Raw genomic sequence first — 21,039 nt, forward strand, 5'->3', positions numbered from 1 at the left:
ATCGACACTGTCCTAAGATTAGTCATATAAGATATTCTTAGGACAGAAAATATGATATAGGTAGGATCGACTTACGACATTTCTCAGCATGCTGCACATCGAAGCTATCTGAGGATTATATTAGTTGGGATGTCCTAAGTATTGGCGTAAAAGAAAATAGCAAATGAAAAAAATGAAATATTGTATCAAATTCAACCAAAAACTGTAATTCATAAACCGATTAATTATTAGAAAAAAATAATTAGTTTTAAATGAAAGGTCATAAATAATTTTTATGTTATAATTGTAGATCTAAACTCTTAGAACAAAATATAAGTAAAAAAATATAACTACGTTTTATATTAGAATTGAACAAAATAATTGTAAATAGTTAAAATTGAATATATAATCGGTAAAATCATTTAATGCTTTGAGGGACCTGAATTCGAACTGTCACGGTTTCATACTTAAAAGTTCATAGGAAAATCTTGTGCATTTTTCATATAGATACTGAATATTTCAACTATTGTATTTTATTACTGCAAATAACATACGTTTGAAAATGACCAGAAGAAAAAAATCGAATTCACCGATTTTAACGATGCAAAAGTACAGGGCCCAGTGTCATCCTAAATATAAAAAAGAAGATGTGACATGATTGCCAATATTATGACAGATCTACACAAGAGACCAGAAAAAAATTACTAATAAAATATTTATATTAAAATGCATCAAATATTAATTTAGAATTATAAAAACTTGAGAGAAATTTGTGTTAAAAAATCATTTTGTTATTCTAAATTGTGGAATTATTAACAAAGACAATTTATTTATGGAATAAAAAAAATGGAAAATGTTGTGATAAAAAAAAATCATATCTTAATTTGGTCTTCTTTTGGCCAGTTCAAACCAGCTCGACTAATGAAGTGTAAAAATTTTCAAATAAATAAAATTACAAATATTCGATAGATTCTCCCCCCTTTTTCAATTGGATACCCTTACTTTATTTAAGTCTTTTTGATACTTAGTAATACCACACCAATATGAAAAAAGTATATGTTAATTCTGTTTTTCAATTGCTAAATTACTAAATTAAACTTACTAAATTTGGAGACCTGTCAAATGAATGTATATATTTATAAATGTAAAATTATAATTAAAAAACGAAACTATATCAAGAATAATTCACCCAATATACATAAATTCCAGAGTTTACTTATTGCCTTAAATTATGTTCGGCAATAGGATGAATAATCATCATCAGATTTCAGGCAATAAGCTTAATGCCTGAAAATTTCAGGCAATAACTTAATGCCTAGGCGTTAGCTTATTGCCTAGGATTTAAGCTTAATGCCTAATTTTACTTATTGCCGCTAACATATACATTATAGTCCTTCCATATAATGAATATACTAGACCTAATGCTTTAATATAGTATCAGAGATATGGACTTGATGACCAAAACTAAACTTTGTTCACCGATCAGTGAAATAACGTCGAGGTAAGAGGTCAAGTGAAAACTGTCCGACAGTCATGATGACCTTGCAAGGTACGCACATACAAAATACAGTTATCCTGTTACTTATTTTAAGAGAGAATTTAACATTACAATCACTCAACTTTTTTCAAGTAGTCACTGAACCATGAAAATGAGTTCAAAGACATTAGACATGCGACTTGATGGAAACTTCGCAACATGAGGCATCCATATACAAAGTATGAAGCATCCAGGTCTTCCACATTCTAAAATATAAAGACTCAGGACTTTTTTTTTTTTTTATTTAGTCTACTTTTCTCATCGGATTTGATTTCCTTATAGTGACCGGTACCAGATATGGCTACGTGTTTATACATACAAACTTTGGTATCTCTTTGTCACTATTCCCCCTAAAAAACGAGTTGGTCAAGTCTGGGAAAGGGTTAACCTATTTCATGACAGTCAACAAATATTGTGACGACAGAATGTCTACAAGAAATAACCAAACAAAATAGTCAAGTTGCAATGTTTTTTATTATCTTTTTTAAATTTTATGTTGTTTTCTTGTTCCCTCTTCCTACATCATACAAATCTGTAAAAGATAAAATAATTTTAAGTACATTTCAAAATTTTCGTATACAGTTATTATACAGACTTTAAAAAACATTCTATGTTTATTTGGTGCACACTGAATAACGCGTGTAGCGGGGGTGCACACTGAATAACGCGTGAAGCGGGTTATTTCACAGTGTGCACCACATTTTTTATTTTATTTCGAATAGACAGGAAAACTATTACAGTCATTTCTTATAATTTAATTCTAGATTCCATTTTAAACCGTAGAAAACCATGACAAAATTTTGATGACGTCACGGTCACATGACTCAATTATGTCAATGGGCTGATAACAAATTAATAACGTCAGCCAATCAGAATTCGCGTTACATCCAAAATTCAATTATAGAATAATATCATGCATGGCAAAATCCGCATTGCATGCTGAATCAAAGAAAAACCAAATCAAGTCATGAGAAAAAAGATTTCCAAACAAATACAAAATGGCAGGTGCAATCGCCCTTTAAAATGCAGGTACTCGTGTTGAAAACTTTTGAATTTGATTTAAAAAATTAACGCCTTTCCCGCACATCAGCCCGAAACAAGCTGGTTTTGAACTTGTTAAACCCTGCTATTACCAATGTTATTTCAACTGATCGGGCGGAGCTTACGTTTTAATTTGCATTAGGAAAATATATTTGAAGATGTGTGTGATAAGGGAGCTACCATTTGATTTTTATAGGGGGGGGGGGGGGGGGGGGGGGCTAGGATGAAATTTGAAAAAATAGGCAGGACAAGAGTTTTGATTAAAAAAAAGGCAGGATGGCAATTTATGTAAAAAAAAGTCAGGATAAACTAAAAAAAAAAGTAGGACCGGATACAGTGAAAAAAAAGGCAGGACAGAGTTTACAACTAAAAAAAATGCAGGACAATTTTTCATCCTAGCCCCCCCCCCCCCCCCCCATAAAAATCAAATGGTAGCTCCCTAAGGATGATTGCCGTTATAATCATTACTGATTTATAATCGCCTATCAGTGTCATAGGAATTTACAAAACAATGACTGGACACTTCATTGGTGAGTTTATCATAAACACCTATCTATAGATCTAGATGGACTGGCTTATTATGAGCGAACCGGTTAAACTACGGCCAGTCAAGTGAAAAAAATCGAGTAATAAACCGGGCCTGCTTAATATACCGGAGTAATGCACCACCTAGGGACAGGGGCGTGTCCGTGCGACCGTTTGTTCACCCGCTTCATTATAGAGTTCTTTGGTCAAGGTAGTTTTTGATGAAGCTGAAGTCAATCAATTGAACACTTAAAAAACACGTGCCTTGTGACATCATCTTGCTAACTACAATGACAAATTAAAGAGTATTGACCCGTCTTTCACGGTCCACGGAACATTAGAAAATGCATGTGCGTGTGTGACATCGATGAACAATGTACTGTTGACACATTCCCGTTTTATCCCTTTTATCAATATTTTTCATTTGTTTCTCTCCCGTTCGATTTTCAAATATCCTTTCATCCCATGTTATTTCGTAAAGTTATTTTGATTGGTTAACAACAATCTCGCGTCATTCCGAATGACGATTTATGGTGGCGAGCTTTCACATAAAAGTGCTCAATTAAAGAAAAATTAAAAAAAATATAATTATAAGTATTGAATGCTTCTAGTATTATTTTCAACGATTCATACAAAATATACTTCGATCAACGCTTTAAATTATCACCTAAAAATTACTTGATGAAAACAAGCATTCAATTGAAGGGATCATTGGTAGAAAGTGTTCGAAAACTAAAAGCAAAGTGAATAATTCACGTTGGCTTATTTTTACAAATCTCAACTCAACTGGCTGCTAAAAGCCAATATTTCTCACTATTTCTTTCATGAATTGATATTGAATAAAAACACAATTGTTATATTTCCTATTTTGCGAATTCGGAATTTCAAAATATATCTTTAACATCCGCAAAATAGGAAATATAACACAATTACATTATTTCGTATATCTCGTAAAGCTAATCCACCTCCCATGAAACATTTAGTCCCTTGCTCTCTTGCCAAATCTGATTTACAATTAAATTAAACTTATTTTATTCACATAGAACAAAATAATTGTTTCACTAACAAACGTGCTTTGCATATGTAAAGAGCGAGGACAGCTAACTATGCATAGGATATCGATACATTTTGTAGCTTAGGTACCTTAAGGAACTTTGTTCATATAGATTTTTCACGGAATCCTCTACCCCCGCTCTTAACTTAATTTTGGAAAAATTGTTTGTCCAAAAAGGATATATATAAAATTGATGTAAATTTAACTACTTGCAGCAATTTTGACCAACCCCCCAAACTATTTGAATGAGGTTTTTTTTATCCTTCATTGATTTTTTTATGTCGTCCCATAATGCACTTTCTGTGGGGAAAGATTGATCATACCGGTTTTCAAGTAATGTTTCACTACTAACACACGAGCTGTTACTATGTAAATAATAGCAATGACCGAAAACACTGTATCGGAGATTGATAGCTTTAGGCCCTTAATGAACTTTGTGTGGGTGAAGATTTATCATACCTGATTTCGAGCTCCTCTTATCAATCTCGTCCGACTTGACGGGCGTATTTTCCGAAACCAAATTTTCTGAAAATTAGATTAAACTATTTTATTTACGTTGAAAATAGTAATGTTTCACAACAAACACGTGATTTGCAAATGTAAAGACCAAGGACCGATAACCCTGCATGGGAGATTGACAGCTTAAGGAACTTTGTTCATATTGATTTTCCACTGACCCCCTACCCCTCTTAATTTGGGGGAAATCGATGGACCAACAAGGATATATAAAAAATAGGTGTCAATTAAACAGAACTTACAGCAATTTTGACCCACCCCAAACTAGTTGAAATAAGTTTTTTTTATCATTATTTAATCAAATTCAGTCCGTTCACACATTCATTGATTTTTTTATGTCGTCCTTATAATGAACTTTGTGTGGGGAAAGATTTATCATACCTCTTTTCGAGCTCCTCTTCCTCCCCATCCCAGGACCGATAAATCTGCATGATAGATTGATAGCGAAGGCCCATTAATGTACGTTGTGTGGGGAAAGATTAATTATTTGAGATAAATTTAAGCTGTTACATGTAACGGTTGCAACCCTGTCAACTGTTAACAACAAATGCACTGTTTGTGCTCAAATAAAGGTGTTGTTTACATGTTAAGGTTCATCATAACCTTTTGGCTAAAATGGCCGTATTTACGCCCCAAATTTTACTCTGAGCACAGACTAACCTATACACCTGGAGCAGTTTTAAGGGATGGCAGGAACTAGATATATAAATTTTAAATGCATTTTATGTTTCAGAAAATTATAAACTTTTCTAGATTTTGCTATCCATTTTTTTTCGTTCCTGCAGAAGGTGCAAAAATGAACTAAGTAGTGAAAACGATTGAGAAGCTCCCCTCATATAATCAATGTTGTGAGTAGTATTGATTTAAATGGACAATAGATGAACAATAGACACCTGTAGACAATAGGTGATTTAAGAGGTTTAAACTGTGTAACCGAGTGGACCGTATCAAATGAAACTCGGGTGTTTGTTTATTTTGCTATCTTCTGCAGACTGGAAAAAAATGTACATCAAAATGCAGGTAAGTTTTTAATTTTCTGAAACGTAGACTTCATACAACTTTTATATATCTAGTTCCTGCCATGCCTGAAAACTTTCCTGGATGTACCAGTTTGTCTGTACTCATAGTAATTTTTGAGGCGTAAACATGGCCATATTTTTCAATTCCTTATGATGAACCTTAACGGTTGTTCCCCTGATTTGTCATACCTGTTTTTGAGCTCCTCTTCCTCTCGTCTCACTTGACGGGCGTATTTTCCGAAACCAAATTTTCTGAAAATTAGATTAAACTATTTTATTTACGTTGAAAATAGTAATGTTTCACTACAAACACACGTGATTTGCAAATGTAAAGACCAAGGACCGATAACCCTGCATGGGAGATTGACAGCTTAAGGAACTTTGTTCATATAGATTTTCCACTGACCCCCTACCCCTCTTAATTTGGGGGAAATCGATGGACCAACAAGGATATATAAAAAATAGGTGTCAATTAAACAGAACTTAATACAGCAATTTTGACCCACCCCAAACTAGTTGAAATAAGTTTTTTTTATCATTATTTAATCAAATTCAGTCCGTTCACACATTCATTGATTTTTTTTAAGTCGTCCTTTAATGAACTTTGTGTGGGGAAAGATTTATCATACCTCTTTTCGAGCTCCTCTTCCTCCTCATCCCAGGACCGATAACTCTGCATGATAGATTGATAGCGAAGGCCCATTAATGTACGTTGTGTGGGGAAAGATTAATTATTTGAGATCAATTTAAGCTGTTACATGTAACGGTTGCAACCCTGTCAACTGTTAACAACAAATGCACTGTTTGTGCTCAAATAAAGATGTTGTTAACATGTTAAGGTTCATCATAACCTTTTGGCTAAAATGGCCGTATTTACGCCCCAAATTTTACTCAGAGCACAGACTAACCTATACACCTGGAGCAGTTTTAAGGGATGGCAGGAACTAGATATATAAATTTTAAATGCATTTTATGTTTCAGAAAATTATAAACTTTTCTAGATTTTGCTATCCATTTTTTTTTCGTTTTTTGTTTATTTTGCTATCTTCTGCAGACTGGAAAAAAATGTACATCAAAATGCAGGTAAGTTTTTAATTTTCTGAAACGTAGACTTCATACAACTTTTATATATCTAGTTCCTGCCATGCCTGAAAACTTTCCTGGATGTACCAGTTTGTCTGTACTCATAGTAATTTTTGAGGCGTAAACACGGCCATATTTTTCAATTCCTTATGATGAACCTTAACGGTTGTTCCCCTGATTTGTCATACCTGTTTTTGAGCTCCTCTTCCTCTCGTCTCACTTGGGGACCGTTATATCTCATTGGTGGTTCTCTTTTATCCTGTTCGTCTGTTAATTAAAATACACATAATTAAATATTATATATATATAAAGTGTATTTGATATTAACTATCAATTTCAAGTTTCTTCTAAGACGGTCACTGCTATATTACATCATATATTGAGAGTCTATCAACGCCAAAAGTATTGTCCTGTCCCCGAGTACTCTTATGAAAACTATGTGCAAGTTTAAAACCAGAAGTCTTGTACGACATAACAGTTGGTCTGATGACGGACACAATATACGAACTCTCCCAAAATAACCCCAACTGAATAGTCATAAGAATAGACGAAAATTGCGAGTATGCAAGGTACCTATAGACGATAGAACACAGAGGCATGATGATTAATTTATCGTGGAAGGAAGAGAAACGACAGACAAAATGAGGTCTTCCGAGTTTTATTTAATAGTATAGATAAATTATATTTGTAAAGGGTCGAGGGGCGAATCTTGGTTCAGGAAGATAGCTCGTAGAATTAGTCATATAAAAATGAAGATGTGGTATGATTGCCAATGAGACAACTATCCACAAAAGACCAAAATGACAGACATTAACAACTATAGGTCACCGTACGGTCTTCAACAATGAGCAAAGCCAATACCGCATGCTTTTGTAAATGTCAAATTTCGTCATTGTATTTTAAGATTTTACATGAAACAGACCGGAAACAAGTCCATGAAACCTAGAAGCTTGAAAATCTATTAAAATTATCAACACAAACGTACTGATGATTTTAATAGTTATTTCCCTTAGCCTAGGCCTCGTCCCGTCAACTCGTTGAGAGTCTATAGATCTTTATAATTTCAATCGTAATGACTTATTTGTAGATCACCTTATTTTGTGTATCATTTAAACTGTTGTAGGATGAAAAATTCCCGTTTTTGTAGTTGTTTTTATTTCTGTCTTCTGTCTTTTTTCTTTGTTTTTCGATCCTGCTTTTTAACCGGATTTTTGTGACAAAAATGTCGGTTATTGATTGGGGATGCTCGGCGGGCGGCAATCAAATGTTGTCCATGCATTAACTCATTAACTATTCAACCAAAGCTTTTAAAATTTTAATATGGTGTTACTGACAACTAAATGAAGGTCAAGTTCAATAATGGCGATTTTGACTTTTACCGTTCAGGAGTTATGGTTCTTGAAAGATTGAAAAATGGCGTTTCCAGTTGTGTCCGTGCATTTAAGCATGAACTGTTCTACCAAAGCTTCAAATTTTAATATGTTGTTACTCATGACAAAATGGAGGTCAAATTCAATAATGACGATTTTGACTTTTACCGTTCAGGAGTTATAGTTCTTGAAAGATTGAAAAATGGTGTTTCCAGTCGTGGTCATGCATTTTCTCATGAACCATTCAACCAAAGCTTTTTAAATTCTAATATGTTGTTACTGATGACAAAATAGAGGTCAAGTTTAATAATGATGATTTTGAATTTTACCGTTCAGTAGTTATGGTTCTTGAAAGATCGTAAAATGGCGTTTCCAGTCGTGTCCGTGCATTTACGCATGAACTGTTCTACCAAAGCTTCCCACATTTTAATATGTTGTTACTGATGACAAAAAAGAAGTCAAGTTCAATAATGACGATTTTAACTTTTACCGTTCAGGAGTTATGGTTCTTGAAAGATCTTAAAATGGTGTTTGCATTCACGTTGTTGCATTTACTCACGAACCATTCATTCTAAGCTTTTCAAATTTTAATATGTTGATACTGATGACAAAATAGAGGTCAAATTTGATATTGACAATTTTCACTTTCACCAATCATCAGTAATGGTTCTTGTCTCATATACACTTATTGCCAGGACACAAATAAATGCTAATTAATCCGGTTTGCTGTCGTTGTGACAGCCTCTTGTTTATTACATGAATTGCCATTCCGCCTTTTCTTTTGCAAAGTGTCTCGTCCTGCCTTTTTTTCACAAAACACTGTCCTGCCTTTTTAAAATTTCACACCCTTTAAAATCAAGTCGAAATAGCAATTCTTAATACGTGTTTATTTGCTTTGTAACTCTGCAATTTACACGATTTGCTTTGCTAAACAATGTTCCTTACTACAAACATAGGTGTATAACGCACACTTAAAATGTTAAAAGTACATCCATTTTTTTATCAATCAATATCTATAAATACCACATTTCCAATTCTAATTCAACAACCACATACACACATATTACCTTAATCAAAGCAGTTTGCTTCTCAAATTTTCAAAATAATAAGCTTTACAAAAAACATTTAAAAAGTTTATATTGATAGGGAATTAATGAAGGAATTCAAAGAGCCAAAACAAATTATATTGGTCAGTTTTCGAGATATAAGCCATTGAAATTTTGGCAGGAAAATGTTCGACTTTTTATATCTTTATCATAACTATTAAAACATAATTAGAATTTTATAAGACTCCTGCAGATGACTTCATTATATATGTAAAAGGTTTATAAGAAGAAATAGTGGTAAACGGGGATTTTAAAAAAATCATCAAAATGAATAAAACTAGAGGATTTCGAAAATCTGACAAATTCCAAAACATGACAAGCAACCTTTTTTTTAAATTAGGATAGAGCGGAGCAGTCCATAGCTGTTTAAAAAGCTCATACTTGTACTACTTACTTTGGCTCTTTTTACGACAGGCACATGTAGGGCATCCATTGGCCCCATTAACATATCCATTGACACAGTACTTATTGCAGCCGTCAGGAGTACTCTTACAGACTGAAAAATGTAGTTTGAAAAGAATTCTTACTGAAAAGTTCAGGGACTAAACTTGAGAATTTCAAGCAAGGAGCCCAGACCAGACATTCATAATTAGTTTCTATATGTTCAACTGAACTGAAAGTTTAGGGACGAAGCTCAAAATCTAGGAGCCATTGGCGACTGGGCCTCCTTTAAGTGTTGTCCCTGAAAAGTTTGAAAAGAAATCTTACTGAAAAGTTTGAAAAGAATTCTTACTGAAAATCTGAATCTTATTGAAAATTTCGTTCTTACTGAAAATACTTCTTACTACTGAACATACTTGTTTTTTTTATTCTTATTTTTTTGCTGGCCAGATTTATAAAGCAAAAATCTGTGTTATTGATAAGCTAAAAATAGTTTTGTAAAAAGGAAATTGGGAATGTGTCAAAAGGCAATAACCCGATCAAAGAGTAAAAAAAAGCCAACGGCTACAGATGAATTGTTTTTCAATGAAACGAGAAAATATAAATTACTCACGACACATATTTCCGCATTTATCTGTAGAACAACAGTACATGTTTTCTGGACACGCCTCGTTTTCACATCCTTGTTCAACTGCGCAATCCAAAAAGGATTCTGAAATTCCCCAGCATTTCTGAACTTCTACAAAGTTAAAATATGTAAAGAATCACAGTGTGTCAATATCACACGGATGCCCGACTAGAACTATCATTTTCTGTGTTCATTGGACAGTGAAATTGGGGGAATCTAATGTTGCATTCAAATCAGAAAGATCATATCACAGGGAATATGTATACCAAGTTTCAATTTGATTGGACTTATCTAAAACTACATCGACCAAAAATGTTAACCTGAAGCGGGACAGACAGACGGACGCACATAGACGAACGGACGGACGAATGAACGATTACAGACCAGAAAACATAAGTGTCTTAAAATGAGACATAAAAAGTGCAAGTTATTTCTTATCAAAATTGGTGTTTGTCAAACTTCTATATAACCAGTGTAATTTTTCTGACAAAACGGTTGGTTCACAATTTTTATAGTTTCGTTAAAGGGTCAAAGTAATAGCCTGCTCTTTCGAAATCTACATGGGTGAGTTTTTCGTGCAAGGTATATGGCAACACTGAGCAGCTATTTATCATTCCCTTCCGACGGACTATCATCGTTTTATCAAGGTCATACTCGCAAATGGTCTCTTAAAGTCTCCCTAAAACAGAAACAGAACTAGGAACCTTAGTGATAGTCGTGTGATGCGCTTACTAGTACTCCACAGTTCTCCATTGAAATTGAACTTTTTATATTATCAAGTCCCTTAACGCGTACCTGCATAACCATTACCCCTTTCCTGACAGAACCCTTACCCCGTTCCTTGCAGAACCCTTACCTCTTTCTTGAAGAACCATGTCGTAAAATCGTTTTAGAAGACCAAAACGACGACCAGGACGTCGTGGATTTCCACCACGTTGACCATAAACCTTAAAATAAAAAAAACAAACATGAAAGCCTTTGAAACGAAAATTAAACTGCGATTCATATTTTGCGGCAATCGGAGATATATAGAGAAAACAAGGTGTAGGCGGTTTGATTTCTATAAATGTTCAAAAATTAATTCTTAAAAAATCATTTTTACATATAAATAATTTTTTTTCCATATCTATTAATGTAGGATATATACGAACTCCGACTACGAATGTCATAATTTTGAACCAAAAATTAAAAAGTTACTCATTAGCTCTCTATGTAACTTCTATTTTTTTTTAATGTAAAATAATCAATGGGGTAATTATCAATAGTAGAACAGCCTTTCCTTCATAACAAAAAAACATTATAGACATGTGCTTAAAACCCGTTTTATTGTACCATGTGACTTTCTTAATTTAAATAACTCTGGTTATCGCTATTTTGTGCATCTTTTTTTGTGATAATTTTCATATCATGCTTCTCGCTTGATATGGAAAAATTATTGCTAGAAACTAAGGAGCCACGTGGCGTTGCTAACAAAATTGACATTGAAATTGACAACGTCGTCACAGGTAAAATAGCGATAAACAGATTATCATTGGTCATCTCAACTAGATTGCTTTTCTCACTTTCGCTGTACCAGCTCAAGCGAGAAAATCAATCTCGTTGAGATAATCAACGATAATCTATAATTATGTGATTTTTGAGTTTTCTATATGCAATGAGAAATATAAAAGCAGGCAAACAGAAAACTCAGTAATCACATGACCCGAGTTATTTTTAAAATTTTAAAATGATTAAAATCACATAGTACAATAATTACATTAGATGTAAGTTTCATTATAATACGTTATTCTGATTGGCTAACATGTTATTCCGTAAACAATTGCATCAGACAATAACATTTATCATGGCATTGCATGATGACACGAGGTCCACAAAAAAGTGCACAGGTGAATTAAATAAAACTGAATAAAAATCGTGTTTTCATGATTTTAGCTAAAAAAAATGAAATTATAAGTATTGAATACTTCTTTCTGAAACTTTATAGGGTGGCAAAAGCGTTGACCGTGCGTAAATTTTTAGAATGAAGCGCTTCCGCGCTTCATACAAAATGTACTTCGGTCAACGCTTTTACCACCATTAATTAATACAATTCTTAAATAAACCAGATTTAAAGCACAAGTCTAATGTTTTTGTTTTAAATGGAAGGTTATTACAATATTCATACACACTCCATTGAGTATTTAAGGTGGTATGGGAGTCTAAAATAAAAATGATAGAATTTGTTCATACTTTGCCAAAATGTAGTATCTATTGATACATGTTGAAAAATATTATAAAAATGATAGGTCACCGTGCATTTTTCCAAGCTACGGGTCGTGACAAAATGACACATTTTGTATGGATTATACAGGAAAAAACACCATTTTGTGAATAGAAACTAAACGAAATGATAGAATTGTAAAATAAATTAGGAAAATATAGCTTTCAAACAATGCTTTGATAATATCAAAAGAAAAGATAGGGTCACCGTGCGTTTTTTCCGGCTAAAATACAAAGTAGGAAAATTCCATGAACAATCCAACAGAAAATGCACTATTTTAGAGTTACCTCCCATTAAAATGACAATTTCAAAATATTTAAAAACAACCAAAAATAATATACACTTGTACATATATTTATATTTATAAGTTATATTCTTATAAATTGGATCTTTTAAATGTAAAAACACATGAAAAATCTGCATACTTGCATCAAATTTTGCTAATTTGATAGAAAATATGGACCTTAGATTCTCTGTTTTTTACAATCCAAGATGGCGAAAGACACCCATACCACCTTAATATTAAAAAAATAAATAACAAAGAGCCAATGAGTAGTTTTTTTTTATTTTTTGTTCAAAATTATGATATTCAGAGTTCGGATATATCATACATTAACACACATTAAGAAAAAAAATATTAGTAAAAATGATTTAAGAATAATTAATAATTTCTGAAGATTTATAGAAATCAAACGAACTATTTTTTTATAATGTTGTCGGTAATTAACATCATATTATTCTTAAATTATATTGCTCCGAGTTCAAATTGAAGAAAATAACGTCGCGTCAGTTGTTCACAATGCACTGGACAATCACAACGTTTCTTTGTACGTTTTTGAAAATATTACCCAGAATTCATTAGTTTTTTGAAATATCAAATTCATGGGTCGTCGGTTTCCGAGTAATTTTCTTTAAAATCTGGTGTTAGGATGTTGTTTTTTTCTTAGTTACATTGAAATGGGTGGTTTTTGGCAAAGAAATCACTTTCTCGAATAAAGTTCTCATTGTTACATATTTCAGACCCCCAAATATTCGTTTTTCTTTCATTTAAGAAAATTTATAAATAAATGCCGTTAGTGGTCTCGTTTGCATATTTAACATTGTATTTCGGGGACTTATATTATTGAGTATGCGGTAAAGGCTTTGTTCATTGTTGAAGGCCGTACGGAGACCTATAGTTGTTAATTTAGAACTCATTTTTGGTCTCTTTTCGAAAGTTATGTCTAATTGGCAATCATACCACATCTTTTGTATACTCATTGGCAACTAGTGATTTTAGTTCGTCATATCACTTCCGCAATCAGAGAAGCACTGCGCAACCGCAACCTCAGTATTTAAAGTTACATTTTTTTATTCATATAAAAGCCAAGTGTTTCTCTACCATTAGCATATATATACAAGCCATATAAACAGCTGTAAGAAGGGTAGTGGCATCTGATCAATTCAGCGATTCTATGACTACATATACTAGTCAACAAAAGAAACGATACACGACTTTGAAATAAAATTTATCAAAAAGTATTAAATATAAAAAAAAATGAGATACTATTTTAAAAAGCTTTCATTTGCAATGTATTCACATGTGATAATGAAAATCAAAACTTGTCGGAAAGCATCTAAATTCAGTGTAAACGATCGTAGGGTGCAAATTAGTTTTGCGGAAAGTTGAATAAAAATCGACACATAATTTTCAAAGTTTTAAATAAAATTTCAAATTTGTTTAAAAATATTCAATATGCTAATCAAGTAATGTTCATGTTGTAAGTAATGGGTTGACATATTGTTTTTTTTCAAATTTTTTGGGAAAAAGTGTTTTTTGAAATCTCAAAAAATGCATTTTTTTTTTATTTTCGTCTCAAATCAATGCTTTAGATATTAAAACAACACACAGTAAATTTGGAACCTTTCGGATCAGTTTTAAGATTGTTCCCGCTAGTTGAATATCACTTTACACATACTGTCTATAGTAAAGCAGTTGAAAATGTATACATTTTAACGATTTCTCGTGGGGACAAACTTTGCTTAACAAATAAACGAAGAAACTGTATGATTTAAAAAAAAAAACTTGATGGCAAACACTGTATTTACCTTTAAATAAGAGGTTGGCATCATTATTTGGAACTTCTTTTTTTTTAATTGTCGTTTTATGTTAATTTTGTAAAAAACAAAAAATCGCGAAAAAAACGTCACGAAAGGAAAAAAAATAAAAAAATTTAACGGATTTATATTTCCATAATGATAAAGTATTACTACTTTCAATATTGGTCCATTGAATGGAAAACTTTATCTTTAACTTGAAAAAAAAAAGTAAAAAGAAGAGATAAATAGATGGATGGACAATAAAAATGGGAGTTAGATTCTCCGTGTAGATGCGATCCGTTAATTCACACTCGTCAAAACTCGGCCGATTCAGGCGAGTAGCGGAGTTACCCGAAGATTGCCGATCAGTTAATTCACCAATAATTCAATATATTTTTTGGGGAACTTTATCTGGTCTTATCACTGTTCAATATTTTATACGCATTACCGTCAAATATGTAAAACCCTAGTATCTAGCCCTCTTATATGTATAGTGGTTGTTATATGTAGTTAACGTGTTTCTCGTTCTTATATAGATAAGACAGTTGGTTTTATCGTTTGAATGGTTTTACACTAGAAATTTTGGGGCCCTTTATAGCTTGCTGTTCGATGTGAGTCTAGGCTCGGTGTTGAAGGCCGTACCTTGATGTATAATTGTTTACGCTAATAAATTGTTTTTGGATTGCTAATGAGTTGTCTCATTGGCACTTAAAAGAATAACAGTATACATGTAGAATGGGAAAATTAGGAATTCAGAAATGAAGACTGCCACCCAGACCTCAAACACAATAACCAGTAGATAGTAAAGATTAAAATAATATTTAATTACCTGTGCAACTAAATACAATACTGAAAGTATTAATGCGAGTCGAAGCATGGTTATTCTCTGGTATATAACTGTATTGTCCGAAAGTTCCAAAACTGCTGACCAAAGTTGATTGTATATTCCGATAGATTAATCAAGGCACCGTGACGAATCCTGTTTAAAATAGTTAAATCGCATTTTACAGGTTTTAATTTCCATAATTATATAAGATTCAAGATTCAAGATTCAAAGTTTTTATTATCCTCAGACACAACAGTGTACAAGAGGTCAATATACATTCATACATAAATAGACGATATATCTATACAGTAATTACAATACAATTATGATAAGCATGTATATATAATATACGACAACAGGAGCTAACACACAATAAACAATCATGCACGTGATTCTCGTGACACATTCATGTGTATATACAGTCAGTCTCTATCATTTGGATTTAACACAATGTCATGATTATGTAAGTATACATGTAGTACAATTACCGAATGAGAGGCAAAAAAAATAAAAAAAATTGGCTCTATATTTATATTGCTATATTGCTGATAAGACATACACCATTTTGAAATCTTACTTTCTACATATAAAATTAAAATCGGAGAAAACTAAAAAGGCGATAAGATATATATAAATACCGAGACAACACAGCAATCTGAGAGTTCAGTAAAAGTGTCTACAAAATCGTTATCCTGATGCATGTTCCATGAAATGCAATAAAATTTATATTTATAATTCAATATATTTGATGTTTTCTCTTGGTAAATGATACATGCAGACTTTTGTAGGCCTACTCGAATCATTTTCTGATGCTTTGGCCATTCGTCCTACGTAAAAAAGGGGGCGGTGTTTTTTTCTGGTGAAAAAATTCCTTAAGGTTCATCATAACAAATGGACAAATATGGCCGTATTTTTACCTCAAAAACTACTCTGTGTACAGACTTACCTGTGCTGTTTGAAAAGTTTTAATGCCTAGCATCCACTAGATATATAAAAGGTAAATGCATTTTGTGTTTAAGAAAGATAAAATATTTCTTGGTTTTTGCTGGGCATTTTTTTTCCTTTCTTCAGAAGGTGCAAAAATAAACAAACACCTGCATTACTTTGATACTGTCCACTCACTGACTCAGGTAAACTCTTTAACTCACCTATAGTTGTGAAGATACCTGGGAGCTTATTCACGAAGTATCCGTTAGCTAACGGACCCGTTAACTTAACGGAGGCGTTAACGTCCGTTAAAATTTAACGTGGTATTCACAAACGTTTCCGTAAACATTGCGATAACGGGTGCGCTGTTAACGGATGCGTTAATATGCAAATAAGACGTAATTGAAGTGTCGGATGTTTTCATTGGTTTATAGACCAAATGGGCAATACAGTAAAAATAAAGAATGTTTTCTTTTTTTTAAATCATAATACTAAGTAATGTAAACGGACGATGTTTAAATTTTTCTCATACATTGTATTTGTGTATTTGTATCTGTCTCTCCGTCTTTGTGTTATTATTTGTTCATTTATTGTTCATTTATCAGTAACATTAAGTATATTTTCATTACTTGATCAATGAGGGGGAGGACAGGGGGGTACCCTTCTCCCTTCTCCCATCCCTCTTCTCCTTTCTCCTACTCCTCTTCTCCTTATTTTTTTTTTATTTATTTACCGGAAAAAAGAGAGATATTTTATTTTTTCATATTTTATTTTTTTCTCCAACTTTTTCTCCTTTCTCCCAGCCTTCCTCTCCTTTCTTCTACCCACTTTCTCCTTTCTCCCAGTTTCCCTTACCCCTGTCCTCCCCCTCATCAATACGCTAGTGCCGCCGTAGTAGTCGTGGTAGAAAGCGCACTTCACGCGAAAAATGCAGCGGTTTGAATCTTCCAACAATTTCTTGGAGTTCCAAAAATTATATATTGTACGGAAAAAATATGCTTCTTTCCAAGATATGTTTTAAACTGGTAAGTCAAATGTCTCGTTATTCATTGATCCCTGGTGGTCAAATCATTCAAAACCATTAATATTGTTGATATATTCTCTGTCGGAAAACACATCACATATCTGCCACTAAACATTAAGCAAACTACAAACAATCAATCAAATTGAGTTGGAGTTTAAGTAAAATATTTTTTTTTCGTATTAAACCGTCTTTTTGAGTTGCATGATACTTCCGATGTCAATGGTCTATAAACGATTCAAGTTATAGCTGCGCATGAAAGCTTATGCAAATTATGTTTCTAGTGACACATTTATAACTCGAAATACTTCTGGACAATGAAAAAATAAAACCCAAAACCTTCTGCACCGAAATTATTTCACGTCACATGTGATTTTCTAGTTTAAATCCCGTTGTAGCACAATCTATAACAATATATCTTGAATTAATAAACAAACTTTTTGCAATAACATAACAACATAAAGAAAATTATGGAATCAATGCTGTTTCAATTTGTTTAAAATTTTCAAAAGAATGAGGAATGCTGAATGTTTTCGAAAATTTTACTCATTTAAGCGACAATAATTTTATTCATACGAGAAGAGGGCTTGAATATTGTGTGCACGTAACATTCGTGTTCGCCTGTTGCTCGATTAAGTTGGTCTCCTTTTTGTAATTAACCATTTCCTGCAATTCGATGAAAAAATATACATTCCATCCTACCATTGGCAAGACTATTTCATTACTTCTAGTCAGGCTATTAGAATATTTTCCAAAATCTTCAGGCCGATGATGACAACGCCACCTTCCTCCAACAAGACTAAATCAGCATTTAGTCTGCACGAATTTTTGTTTCTCTCATAGTTCTGACCTTATGATAAAATATCAAAAATCTTAAACCTACGACACAATTTCCTTACATATTTCATTGTACGATTTTAACACCTCTTTGACGATGAAGGCAACAGACAGAATATGACGGGTTTATACAAAAAAAAGGATAATGAAAAAAAAAACCAGTTCATTTTGAAAAGTTATCCATCGGGAACTTAGGTATCCGTGTATATTTTGTTAATCCAAGGGTCACTGTGTTATGAATAAAACAGTTTGATATTCCTAAGTGATGCTTATTATTAACATCATTTGTTCAAAAGAGACCATAGACTACGATTTTTGTATGGTGCAAGAAAACATTGATTGATTGATTGTTGGGTGCTTAACGTCCAGTGGCAAATATTTCATGCATATTCAAGACGAGAACAAGTTCACAATAAATACAATAGGTAGGTCTTGTTAGAATAGAGGCCATTGGAGATGATGATCGGGGAAATTTGGACTGCCACTGGAAAATGAGGGTATATTGGATAGGGCAAAAAAATTGCCTTCCAACAGGCCACCTACGGGTCCCTCAAATATGTTGCTGATGAACCTTAAGGACAATGAAAACAATTCAAACGAGTTTTTTACCCGAGGGAGCATCTCATAGTTGTTCCACAACTTAGTCAATTTTCACACCTTTTGCATGAAGAAAAAAAAATGCTCATCAAAATCCAAAAGAGATTTTATCTTTCTGAAACACAAAATGGATTTAACTTTTTTATATCTAGTGGATGCTAGGCATTAAAACTTTTCCAACTTTACAGGTAAGTCTGTACTCAGAGTAATTTTTGGCATGTAAATACAGCCATATTTGTCCATTTGTTATGATGAACCTAAAGCAATTGCATTACTCAATAACACTTTTCGTTCATGATAACAAGTGGTCCCACAATATAGTGCATAGGTGAATTGAATAAAACAATTATAAAATTCGTGTTTTCATGATTATAGTTAAATATTGTAAATATATTATTGAATGCTTCTTTTTGTAACTTCATAGGGTTATAAAAGCATTGACCGTGCGCACATTTTAATGAAGCTTCATATAAAAAATGAACTTCGGTCAACGCTTTTACACCACAATGAATTTTCAAAAAGAAGCATTCAATTCTTAGATATTTGCAGCTTACACTGTACTTTAATAATAGCAAAGAAAGTGTACAATTCGTTCATTTTTCACAACTGAAATGTAAATTTAAAATTGAACAATGTTCGACTCTAAAAAACAAAAACAAAAACAAAATGTAAAAGTCAAAAACGGAAAATAATAATATTAACATAATCTAAAATTCAACTTACAGATTCGACTGCTTCCGACGGTTTACTGAAAAAGTGGTCAGACGAAGTTTAAATACCACTGGACATCGACTTTCTAGCACGAGAAAAGCAAACCCGCGAAAACCAAATCCGAAAATATTACATAACACTATAAAGGGACTTTCCCTATCAACTTATAATTCATTACTGAAGTTAAATCATTTTTGAAAATATTCTCTTTTTTCGTAGTTATATTAGGACGATATATATGTAGTCAATGTATTTGCCATAACCAAAATTGGTTTTTGTCTGTTTTTGCAAATAAAGAATTAGATAATAAAAATAGTCTTCATTATCGATTGTTCATGATGTATGACAGTTAAAGAAATATATTGTTTTATGATCTATAAATCTCCAGATTTTTTTTAATGAAAGTTATTTATTTCCTCCGACAAATCAAGAAATAAACCAAGTTGAGTTAAAAAAATAATCTTGTTACTTGATTGTAATTGAAAACAATTTTATCTTTTTTATTTTAAAAAGGACGAATTATAAAAAAAAACTTAAAAAAATAAAACGGCGAAACATCATAAGTCCCGGGATTAAGACATACATATTGTAGCTAAATCTCAAAGAAAACTTCTTATTTTTGCTTTATTTGTAATTTATCGAATAAAGTCTTGACATGTTGTCCTGCATTTATGCTGAAATATTAAAATAAATGTTGGCCATTCCTTTCAACTCGGCCGATTCTGTACCCTGAGAAGAAGAGTAGTACGATGGATTGCCGAATAATTTCTTTGCGATGATGAGAGCCGTGGTGTAGTGGTTAGTGCATCGGACTACTAACACAAAGGTTCCAGGTTCGATTCCCGTTCGGGATGAAAATTTCAGGAACTCAATTTTCGGCTCTCCCTTGACACCATTTTCGAGTATGGTCTTAAGGAAACGATGATAGTCCATCGGAAGGGGACGATAAATGGCTGACCCGTGTTAAGAGAGAGCCATATCTCTTGCACGTTAAAGACACCCTTGTAGATTTCGAAAAAGAGTAGGCTAATGCCGCTACAAGGCAGCACTCGCACCCGCAAAGTGGAAAGGGATTAATATAAGTTGCAAAACTTGTTTCCCAATCCACTATAAATAAATATGTTTAAACTAATTTCTTTGCGTCAGAGATACATGTATTTAAGATGTTCTCATCGGGTCCGTGTCAAAGTCATGTCGACGAACCAAAGACAATGAGGGGGTGTCTGAATGAAGGTCTCTTCTTTAGTTTTATACCATTTTCTGTTTTTTTATATCTATTTGACCAATATTCACTTTTTTTATATTTAAAAACCTTATTAATCTTATTCTTATTATGGTTTTAACATGTTTGTATGCTTTCAACTTTTCCACTGCCCTAAGCTGGTGTAAGAACAGAACATATAACATGTTTGTATGCTTTCAACTATTCTCCTGCCCTAAGCTGGTGTAAGAACAGAACAAAGAATATGTTTGTATGCTTTCAACTATTCTCCTGCCCTAAGCTGGTGTAAGAACAGAACAAAGAACATATTTGTATGCTTT

At 32.7% G+C, this 21,039-nt stretch overlaps 1 protein-coding gene across 3 annotated transcripts; it reads right to left on the minus strand.

The window, feature by feature from the left end:
* Positions 1-1,971: 1,971 nt before the first annotated feature.
* On the minus strand, positions 1,972-19,641 carry LOC134719779 (uncharacterized). Of its 3 annotated transcripts, XM_063582739.1 has the most exons (9): positions 19,510-19,641; positions 15,408-15,557; positions 11,096-11,186; positions 10,225-10,350; positions 9,625-9,726; positions 6,943-7,021; positions 5,861-5,923; positions 4,596-4,661; positions 1,972-2,048 (listed from the first exon to the last, which is right to left on the minus strand). In XM_063582739.1, the coding sequence occupies exons 2-8, from the start codon at positions 15,453-15,455 to the stop codon at positions 4,616-4,618; spliced, it is 555 nt and encodes a 184-aa protein (XP_063438809.1). In that variant the 5' UTR covers positions 15,456-15,557; positions 19,510-19,641; the 3' UTR covers positions 1,972-2,048; positions 4,596-4,615. The 3 variants fall into 3 exon arrangements, with proteins under 3 accessions (XP_063438809.1, XP_063438811.1, XP_063438812.1); XM_063582741.1 differs by lacking the exon at positions 5,861-5,923; XM_063582742.1 differs by lacking the exon at positions 15,408-15,557 and having other exon boundaries at positions 19,510-19,581.
* Positions 19,642-21,039: the final 1,398 nt, after the last annotated feature.

Source organism: Mytilus trossulus, chromosome 5, assembly GCF_036588685.1.
Source record: "Mytilus trossulus isolate FHL-02 chromosome 5, PNRI_Mtr1.1.1.hap1, whole genome shotgun sequence".
Classification (NCBI taxonomy): Eukaryota; Metazoa; Mollusca; class Bivalvia; order Mytilida; family Mytilidae; genus Mytilus; species Mytilus trossulus.